At 31.2% G+C, this 11,751-nt stretch overlaps 1 protein-coding gene across 3 annotated transcripts; it reads left to right on the forward strand.

Moving 5' to 3' along the window:
* The first annotated feature begins 211 nt into the window (after nucleotides 1-211).
* Nucleotides 212-4,868, forward strand: LOC134696386 (RWD domain-containing protein 2B-like). 3 transcript variants are annotated; one of them, XM_063558125.1, is made up of 4 exons: nucleotides 212-276; nucleotides 579-632; nucleotides 3,014-3,254; nucleotides 4,094-4,868. In XM_063558125.1, exons 3-4 carry the CDS (start codon nucleotides 3,015-3,017, stop codon nucleotides 4,772-4,774), a joined length of 921 nt encoding a protein of 306 aa, XP_063414195.1. In that variant the 5' UTR covers nucleotides 212-276; nucleotides 579-632; nucleotide 3,014; the 3' UTR covers nucleotides 4,775-4,868. The 3 variants fall into 3 exon arrangements, with proteins under 3 accessions (XP_063414195.1, XP_063414193.1, XP_063414194.1); XM_063558123.1 differs by lacking the exon at nucleotides 212-276 and having other exon boundaries at nucleotides 461-632; XM_063558124.1 differs by lacking the exons at nucleotides 212-276; nucleotides 579-632 and adding an exon at nucleotides 1,588-1,718.
* Nucleotides 4,869-11,751: the final 6,883 nt, after the last annotated feature.

Genomic DNA, 11,751 nt, shown 5'->3' on the forward strand with positions numbered 1-11,751 from the left:
ACTACCGTCATACATATAAAAAAATAATATGATAAGATCAACAAGATTGATGGCTTTAAATAGTTTTACAATTTATCACTGTTGTACTTTGGGAAAAATAACACGACACGTTTCAACTTTTTGGAAATTTAATATGGCACGTTTCAACCTAACCATGTTCTTAGCACATTGCATTGCATCAGATACGTCTAAAATCTAGATGCAATGACCTTTTTATCAAACTTTAACAAAATCTTATGTTCAAGAACTTCCAGATCTACAAGTTATACAACACTTGTAAGTATACATTGTCAAATGAATTCAATAAGTTATTTTACATTGTTCTGTGATTTCGGTGTGAATGTCCTATCCTCGAGGTCCTATCAATTACCCTCCGGATATAAAATGTGCTAATTTCAATAAAGAATATATAAATGTGTCTTTTTCATATCGAAAAACGGAAAGGTGACTTGAAATAATTAGTCAGTAATATTCATTGTGTTCAGGATTATAAATGTATGCTGGAGATCGAAGCATGTTTAAAATGAATGTTCTAGTGAAAACACAACGTTTTTAAAAGTTTTAATTATGTTTTTCAGGACGGTCATTTATCAGGGAGAGTATCCAGTAAAAAATTCAACAGTACAAAGGAGGTAAAAGAGAAAAATGCATGTGTTATTGCCGAGACTACTGTTATAGTAGTCTCAGGTTATTGGTACTAGTTTTTATTGTCAGTATGACATATGCATGTAATGATCTACGAATTAAGATTGTTTCTAACACGCATGCTGTACCAGAGACATATATGTGTATATATGTCTCTGGCTGTACTGTACAGTAGTCATGATATGAAAAAAAAAGCTTTTTCGTTTTTATCTATTAATTGGTTATAGGAAGATGTGGTGTGAGTGCCAATGAGACAACTCTCCATCCAAATAACAATTTAAAAATTAAACCATTATAGGTTAAAGTACGGCCTTCAACACGGAGCCTTGGCTCACACCGAACAACAAGCTATAAAGGGCCCCAAAATTACTAGTGTAAAACCATTCAAACCGGAAAACCAACGGTCTAATCTATATAAACAAAACGAGAAACGAGAAACACGTATATATTACATAAACAAACGACAACTACTGTACATCAGATTCCTGCATATATAAGTAACCCAGTGGCGATCCAGACATTTTTATAAGGACTTACTGCCATAAACGGCTCATAAACGGAGGGGGTCCGCTATTGAATTTGTCCTAATTAATCAACCCACCCCCCCTCCCTCGTAACTGCACTCTTGCCCCGCCTATACCGTCAATGTCTCTGATCATTCGCGGATAGAAAGGGGTTGGGGTTGAGAATCTCTTTTTCACCATTAATTTTCGAGAAATATGTTTGCCAAAAACCCCGTTTTATACTGAGGACTTGCATGTGTTGGACCACGTGTGTTGGACCCCCTTTTCCCTTTACAACTGTTTTGGCCTGTTGATACTAATTACACTCAAATTATAGTACGGAACCACAAAAATACATAGTAAATTTTTAAAGAGATAAATAATTGTCGCATAATATTAAATAGATTAAATACGAGATGCCACGCAGACACACTGATAACATGTGTTACTGGCATATTTATCGTTTCCCTCCCCTTGACGTCGGAGCTCCTCTAGATTGTCAACAAACAAAACAAGTTCCTAAACGTTTAGTTTTGTTTAATTATTCTTGATTCGAATTTCACAATAAACGTATGTAGTTCTAACAACAACTGAAAGTCATTTGTACACAAATATTCAATTCAAGGTTAAGCACATGCAAGTTTATATGACAGAATTTTTATTTTTATTTATTTTGAGATATTATTTTTTTCTGGGAATACAGTATATACATGTATGTAGCCTATATGTTCAGTTCCTGACCTTTTCTGTAGTCTAAAGTAGTCTACAAAAAGCTTTTAATTCATGTTGACCTGGCACTTAAATGAAAAGAATTAACCAGAAAGAATATTTTATATAAGTTTTTGATATGCTGTTCATAGATATTTTACAATGGATGTTAATGACCGATAGCAAAAATTAATGATTGAAATGCCTCAGCCTGATACTCTGTATCTGTATCTGTATGTTACACAGAGCTTGATCCGATCACTGATATATGCGCACTGGGAGGAGAGCGGGTTGGTTAGTCTGACGGTTGGAGGGCAGCCATGAAACCCTCAACTGTCTTTTGACATGCAATTTCCTCCCTCAGATGGTTCCACTTCACTATTGTTTTTGGAAAAAAGAGTTCTTTTGAATATATAAAAAAGAAGATGTGGTATGATTGCCAATGAAACAACTATCCACAAAAGACCAAAATGACACAAAAATTAACAATTATAGGTCACTGTACGGCCTTCAACAATGAGCAAAGCCCATACCGCATATAGTAAGCTATAAAAGGCCCCGAATGTCAGTTGTCTGTTTTGCAGTCTATCAATTCGTATGATCAACTACTTCTGGTTTCTTGTCTTTCTGCGATGTTTGTGTATTGAAAGTCACTAAAGTTTTTTGCCTTAACTTGGCGTTTAATTCTGATCTTTTGCAAGTAATTATATATAATAAATTGGATACGAAGATGATAAAGTAAAGAAAACTTGCATTTGTTCACTTCATGTTTTCAACTCCACAAATTAAACACCTTTTGTTGGGTTGATATCAACAATGTATTGCCCATCTACATGTACATGTATGAAAATAAATTGTTCATTTCAATCAAAAAGACCAATAATTATTACAGTGCATTTCAATTATTACAAGAGCTGATGATGGGAATACTCAAACATCTCTTTCAATTGAGTAAAGTTGCCACATTAAAGTCTAGGAAAGTTTTTAACTTTCTGAAAGAAAACCCCATTTAAACTTAATTTATATAGGTCCAGACATTTCTTATTAATTCAAGGTACACAGGGTTGTCTTTCCTCAGAGTAAAATCACAGCCATGCTGGGTAATCATTAGAAAACAATTAGACATTCATTTAACGTGTCAACCTAATTTATTGTAGAATGGAAGAATTTAATGACCCCGAGGTAGAGGAGACCCAGGTCAACATTCCAGAGATGTTAGAGCTCCAGGTTTCGGAGATTGAGATGTTACAGAGTATGTTCCCAAACAGTGAGGAACTGAGGTTAGACGACCCTGCAGTTATGGTAGAGATAAGACAGTATCTTGATGGCAAACTAGCATATGACTATCTACAGAACAGGATAGGGTTTACACTGAAAATAACACCAGGAATTCAGAAGGTGATTTTATAGGAATTTTACAATCTTAAATGCTTTATACATCATCATGTATATATAAAAAAGAAGATGTGGTATGATTGCCAATGAGACAACTCTTCACAAGAGACCAAATGACACAGAAATTAACAACTACAGGGTACCATACGGCCTTCAACAATGAACAAAGTCCATACTGCATAGTCAGCTATAATTGGCTTCTCAAAGACAAATGTAAAACAATTTAAACAAGAAAACTAACAGCCTTGTTTATGTACAAAATAATAAAAGAAAAACAAGTATGGAAAGTAAAAGATAGACCATAAAACACTTCCCATATGAATGAAATGAGGAACATGAACCTAACGATAAACTTTGGACGAACTTTAAAGGGTCTAGTGCACTTTGTATGATGCTGATGGCAATAAAAACTATTGGAGCCATATTTGGTGATGTCAAGACAAGGATACTATGAATGCAAAGTTCACATCAAAATGTCAAATGTTCTCCAATTTGGACCATTTTGCATGGTTTTACCACAGTCTGGCTATTAAACAGGTTTACCATATAACTATGTAATGTCAATTAAAGTTACAAGCCTCCTATACCTTTTAACTATAAAAGTTTGCTACACTGTGCTATATCAATTGCAGGTGTGGATCCAGCCATTTAAAAAAAAAGGGGGAGGGGTCCCAACCCATAGTAAAGGAGGGTTCTAACTATATGCTCCCATTCATTGATTGTCAAAAAAAGGGTGAGGGTTCCAACCCCTGGATCCGCCAATGAATTGACAATACTGTGTGTATTACATGTGTGCAAAATTAATTGATTATTAAAATAAAAAAATATTCTTTCAATTGTAGGTGACTATTGAAGTTGTTTGCCTTTATCCACATGAATATCCCAGCGTTGCTCCATGCGTCTTCACCCGTTGTGAGCAGATGGATAGGAACAACCATAGTCAATTAAACGAGGATTTACAGCAATATATTTTGGGAGTCGATCGAGGAGAAATCTGCATGTTCTCTGTCATAGAATGGATACAAGAAAATTTTGTAAAATACTTAAAGAAACAACCAGCAACAAAAACTAAAAAGAAAGATATTGAATATGATAAAACATTCTCAAGACTTTGGATTTATAGTCATCACTTATTTAGTAAATTTAAACGTAGAGACATTGTAGACTGGGCTCACGAAATGAAACTCACTGGTTTTAGTCTACCTGGAAAACCGGGAATAATTTGTGTTGAGGGAAATAGTCAAAATGTTGATGATTATTGGGCAAGATTAAGGGCACTTGCTTGGAAAAAGATTGTTATACGTGAAAGAGAAGATAACGCAATTGGGAAGAAAAATATTAACGAGTTTCATAAATTCGATAGATTTGAAGAAAAAGTTTTTGAAGTGCGTGCTGCAAGAGGACGTGAATATCGTATGGATATGGGTTTATTTTGTGATTTTTTAAATGAACATAATTGTGGACATATATTTAGTTGTTATTTTGGTGTTGATGGGAAAGGGACTTCATCATCAGTTACCTGAATCTGTTTTTTTAATAATCATGTTTTAATTGATTTTTTTTCTATATTATCATTTTGTAAATAGATTTCTATGTTGTAAATAAAATTTAGGTTTAGTCTTTTTTGTGTTTTTATATGCCCATTTATGGAAGGTATTATGGTATATCGTAGCAACAAGTCGGACAAAAACTTGGGAACACTATTATAGTTTAACCAATTTGGATGAAACTTTGGTGAATAGTTTATGACTATTGTCATGAGCTCCTTTTGATAGTGTCTGTTTTATATTAAATAAACTGTTATCACAGAGATATGTCTCGCCTTTTTGTAATTTCGGCAATGAATTGTGCCAATTGATGCTAATACAATTGCAAACCAAACATCAATGACCTACCACAAGTGGATCCCCATAAATTGACCTAATCACAAACTAATACATGTAATGTAAGCAAACCAATCAAAGTCAATAGACCATGACTGAGGGGGCAGAGCCAAATACTCTCCATGGCAATGAGATGTGGCAATGGTAATACATCTGCATACCAATTATCATTGACATACCACTAGTGGTTCCCCATAAAACTGAGCTAACAACAAACTAATACATTGTTGACGCTGTCGCCGTCGCCGACGCTGGAAACAGCATACCTGTGTCTCGCTTTTTTACTCCGTAAAGGCGAGACAAAAACAGGGATTTTATCTCCTGTGACTTTTTGCAGCAGAATGTAAGTCATATTTAAGGTAACAAGATATCTATATTTGGTTTACATGACAGTCATGCAGACTGGTTTCTGTTGACCTCAACCTCATTTCTTTGATCAGCGATTAATTTTGTGGTCAAGACTATCTCAGATACTACAAGCAGGAGGTCAACTATATTTGTAGTATGGAATTTTTGTTGGATGAACTGCTCCATCAGTCAGGTTTGATCTGAACTTGACCTCCTTTTCATTGTCCATTGGTTAATTTTATGTTTTCATGGTTAAGTCTGTTTCTTCGATAAAATAAATAAGAAATCGGTATGCAATGCTTAGTGTATAGAATAATTGTAAGGTGTACTTGTCTGTCGGGGAGACCTTGTTGACTTTGACATCATTTTTATTGGTCAGTTTTGTTTTTATGGTTCAGTCTATTTCTCAGATACAAGAATTAATAGGTTAGCAATAATTTTTATTGATGGAATTATTGCAAGGTGTATTGGTCTGTCTGATAGTTTTATCTGACATGACCTTAACCTCATTTTCATTGTTCAATGTTGTTTTTATGGTAAATTTTGTTTCCCAGATTAACTGTGTTTGGTAAATGGAACAAATGAAATGTGTACATGTCGTCCAGCAGAATTTATCTGACTTGACCTCAATTTAATGGTTCATTGGCCATGGTTTGTTTTATTTTTTTAGGTTCCTTTCTCACACTTTCAGCAATATGTAAACTATGTTTAGTGTATGGAGTGATCTTAAGGTACACATGACTATCTGACAGCGTTTATCTGACCATAACCTCATTTACATGTATCAACAATATTGTTCATTTCATTTTTTCCTTCAAGACTTTAGCAAATTAAATCATTTCAATGCAGTTTCAAAAACATTTAATTGGAACTGTATTCTAACTTGCCTAAGACTGTCACAGTGCTGACATAAACCTATGATATAAGTTTCATAAAAATCGGACATGAATTGTACACAGGAGAGGGCTAACAATGCTGTTTTCTATATATAGGTAATGTTTCTAAGGGCCATTACTCTTTCATAAATAGTTCATTAGCACTAATTTCAAATTCATTCAGGACATTGCTGATTTAAATATATAAATTTTATAAAAAAATTATGAGAATTGTACATGTGAGAGCGCTTGAATGGATTGACATATGCCTGGTATGTCTATGTTCCTCTACAAGGTGCCACATGTAGGACAATAACTAATTAAAAGAATTTTTTCAATAGCTTGATAATCAACTTGTGGAAAGTTAAAAATGAACTAAGAAAATGAGACAGTACCATGACCTATAATGGTTTACTTTTGCATATTGTGACTTGGATGGAGAGTTGTCTCATTGGCACTCATACCACATCTTCTTATGTCTATATACAAGTTGTGGTGAATCCTGCTGGAGGGACAATTCTACCTCACAGTGGTCCATAACAAAAATCCAATTCTATCCTTTATCTGCATAAATTAAGAAGATATATTTTCTGACCATTCATTGAAATAGAATGGTTACAACGTCTCACCAAAAGCGTTTCACCACAAAATATAGATGATTCACATAAGTATGTCTTGAAACAGTAATATATACTACACAAAACCATATTTTACTGAGATGTTTAATGAGTTTATAGTACAATGTACATTATCTATGCATGATGTAAAGAAAAATAATATATATCAAGTATCCATCAGAAAAAAACCAATCATAATATTAGCTTATGAAGGAGAAATGTCAGAAATCTTCATTTTCATTTTTTCAGGATAAGAAATATTTTAACAGCATATTGCCTTGATTGTTAAATGAATGTACAACATGTCTTTTTAAATAGCACTGAAAAATAAAGATATAAAGAAATAATGTAAGTCAAGGATCACAGAATAAAAACTTAATGTGATTTAACCTTTTGAATAATAAATGTACAAATAATAAGAAACTAGAAAATTATTAGGACTCCCAAAAATTTTACATAGTCTTAAAAAAAACTATTCATAAATCTTTCAAATAAATCTACTGAAAATATAAAAGCTCTTTATATTCAAATGTCTAAAAAAGAAAAATCTATTTATTCCTTAAGAAAGAACCATAAAAACAAAGAAAAGCTACTGCTTTTGAAAACATACATAAACTTTAAATGCTACAACTTCAATAGTTTTATACAACCATATTTCTAGAAAAAAACTCTACTCTTAGACATACAGGAAAGCCTTTCAAATAAGGAAAAGTTACACAAAATAAAGTATCACCCTTCCAGGTAAATGATTTGAACTAAGAGACTTAACTCTATACTTGCTCCCAAATCCCACAAATTCAAAGGGAAGCAATAAATATCTGAATTGTTAGAATTAGTTTTGTGACAGCTCTTAAATTCAGCTGATGTTAAATTCAAAGCAAGGTTATAAATATTGGGATTGTTTGCAGATAACTTGTTAGAGTAAATTTATTTTTTACGTATGACTGATGACATTTGCAGCTCTTTTCACAAAAAACTTACAAGTACAAGTAAAAATTATTCTGGTTAGTAATTTCAGTATAACTTATTAAAGATTGTAAGGATTTTTGTGAAAAAAGTTGCTAAATATATAACCAAATGTCATTCAGACCTTTTTCTATAAAGAATTTAAAATAAATATATCTTCTGGAAATATAATGGACAGAATATGTGGTAATTAGTATAACAGACATTTGTTAAATGAGAAAGTTTAAAAAAACTTTTGACAATGTGAATACAAAGCATTCAAATATTTAATATTTAGTTTGAATTATGAATGAACTCGTACCATAAAGATATCACATACATTTTATCATAGCACAGTTTGATTTTGTTCAAAACAATAATTTGATTATGTAATAAAATGTTAAACAAAAACTGATTCATAATAAAATCTTGTTCAATAAATTCAAACGAAAAAAGTTTTTCTCTTCTGAAGTTGAAACAAATGCACTATTATTCAAACACATCACTGACAGGATTTCCAACAATATATAACAACATATAAACAGACGTCCATTCAAACAATACACTATAGATGTCAAGAACAATATACACAACATTAGGGCTATTCCATTAAAATGTAGGTGGAAGGGAAGGAAGGGAAATTCCATTATTGAATGTGAGTTGTGGGTCTTTTTTCAGTATGCATCTATTACCATTATGCAAAATTGTCTAAAATATGGTTCTTGGTTGTAGGCATATTTTTAAAAGTCCCTTCCTACCCGCCTACATACATTTTAATGGAATATCCCTTAAGGATATATCAAACATTAGGACAATACACTACACAGAAAGAACATGTATCTACATAATTTCAAATCATGGAGATTTTTCAATGTATTCAAATTTAATTCATATTTTAATTGTTAAAAATATCCCAAATACCTTTAATGTTTGTCTATTAACTGCTACTAAATAGTTTTTCTTACTTGAAATATTTCTTTAAAAATCTATTTCAACATTTTTTGATGTATCATTGTTAAATTTTTGGTTGATCACAAAACTGACAAGATCTGTCAATTAAGATGATGCTTTGGACAAACATTTTGGTAAACAACATTACACAACTCACAACTGAAAAAATATCCTAATTTTAGGAGTTACATTTTTTAAAATTCTACCATAGTGAAACTACTGTAATAACATAGCAGCTTGCTACTTACTTGTGGCGAGAACAGCAAATATTGAATCAAGATTCGTAGAATAACAAAATAGGATCAAATTCACTAGAAAGATTTGAAAGAAATTAATTGGTTAAGACAGTACACATTATGGTAATTCAATTTACACATACATGGTAACCAGGAATGGCACTTAAGAAATGAGGCAAGTTAAGAACTTCTCATACACTTTCACTCAACAAATACATCTAACCAGAGTTGAAAATTTTAAGTCCCTTCCCTGGATCCCATGTATGTATTTATGGAACAGCCTTACATAAATGACTGGCTAAGTTTTACAAAACAACAATAAGGCTGTAAAGGGAGAGCTTTTGAGCCCTTCATAAATAATCTTACTCATATCTTTATGTTGTATTACCAAGATATTAATATGAAAAGTCCCTACTATTTTAAAATTTTCTTAACATTATATAACTTCAATATTCAAACACTGATTTGCCTCCAAACAATATCAAAAGATTTTTTCTTTCTCATATCGACACCGCCACAACAAATATCAAGCTCACATTACATATAAACCATTTTCTTTCACAACATCACATTTCAGATCTTGTAACAACTATATTTGTAATTTGAAAAAAAAGTACAAGTTTGGCAGATTAAGTAATCGTTTAGTAATCATTAATTGAGAAAATACTTCATATTAACAAAATAGAACATATAAAAATTGCATATATCTATATAAAAATTCAAAATAAATTCTAACATTTCATGCATAACATAGCTTTAAATTTTTAACAATAAAATTTATTTAAAGCAAACAAGGTTTTGGCAATTTTCTTGATAACATATAGCAAAATAAAACAAATCTTTAACAATTTTTAATTGTAATGCAAAACCCCAATTTTCCTATCCCTCATACAATTACCATGGTCACTCTTATTAAGTTGTCTAAAGATCTACAAAATTCCATATCCAATCATATCAGCACTTTATATTATTACAGTAATTGGTGTCACACTAGTCTAGGCATTTTGTGGACATAATTCTGTATGAACAGACCTACAAAAATATGATGTCCAACAAGTAAAGCTTTAAATGGACTTGGTTGAGTACGCCCTCTATAAAATTTGCTTGTCACAGACTAGCTTTTTTTCCTTTCGACATAAACAAACTATTGTAAATTTTACAAAAAAAATCAAATTGACAGATGCACATTCAGAAATCAATTACATAATGTATAAATAGCATTGAAAGTATTGTTTTTTTCACAAGTAAACAGTACTAAACATGTAATATTCACAAACAGTTGATGGTGTCACTAAAGATTTTACTCTTGACTATAAAATCTCATTTTCCAATTGAAAAGCAAATTTTTCAATCACTATTGCCCTGGTATTTCAATACATTTTGATTTTAAATATCAGAGAGAAAAAAAACTACAATATTATAATATATAATTTTAATTCGTCTTCGTTTATGGCACATGCTTTGTTTTAATGCTGTTACAGCACCTTTTGTACTATAAGTAAAACTTGTAGAAAAGGAAGACATTTTTTATAAAACAAAGCAGAAACTATAAAATAACAAACCTCAACATCATTTTGGTTTTAGGTTTTGAAATTAGAAAAGTATTTCGAACTGCACTATTTACTGCATTTGCAAACAAGGTTTTACATTTTGATTTTAAAAATATTTAGTTATTGTAAGTATCTACCTTTATCTGGGATTTCTCAAAGATGGATCTTAGAAAATCATTAACATCTTAATTATCTCCCCTTTTCTCAGTGTAAGATATTTTATCAATTCTTAAATGAAGTGGTATAAAATCTGAATACATTCTCTTATCGACGATGCTATTTATCAAACCTTATTCAATGTGCTTTTGCAGCATACCATAATTATTTGAAAGGATAAGCCTTGAATTATGCTAAAACCTAATTTATAAATATAAGGACATTTTTCTCTTCTCCCCCTCCGTTACCACATAAGAAATATATTTTTTCTATTTAATAAATCCCATCCAGATCAGCTATTGGTTAACATTTTCATAATAAAAAAAAAACAGGTTCAAAATGGAAATTTTTATAATCATGAATGTTTTCACTGCTCAGCAGTTTTAATATAAGCAAAATAAAAGTGTATGATAACGAAATGCTGTTAACTATATAACAAAACTTCCAAGTTTTCTTCAGTGTACTTTGTACTATAATTATCTTAATGTAAAACTTTCAAAACCATACAAACAAGCATTTTATGTACATGCACAAAAACCTTTTCTCATTCATATTTAAATTAAAAAGAAAAAAGAACAAAAAACAAAAGTACACATAAATGACGTATAAAAAGCATAAAAATATTGCAAAATGGGTTGTTCAAAAAACGAGATTGACTTTGTGAAATATGAATAAATGCATATATAACACATGATTGCTGCAAAATGTTTTTTGATCATACATATAATGTATAAACATGAAAATAGACCAAAAGATCATATAGAACCAGTTCAAAAACTAATTCAAAGTTTTCACTACACGGTTTCATTTTTGGTGTAAATTTTGCTTTAAAAATATTTGTATACATTTGAACATACAAATATACAATATTTGTAATATTTTATATTTTGAAACACTAATCTTCACTATATGGTCAGATCTTCAGTTATCATGGTTATT

This window comes from Mytilus trossulus, chromosome 14 (assembly GCF_036588685.1).
Source record: "Mytilus trossulus isolate FHL-02 chromosome 14, PNRI_Mtr1.1.1.hap1, whole genome shotgun sequence".
In the NCBI taxonomy this organism is placed as follows: Eukaryota; Metazoa; Mollusca; class Bivalvia; order Mytilida; family Mytilidae; genus Mytilus; species Mytilus trossulus.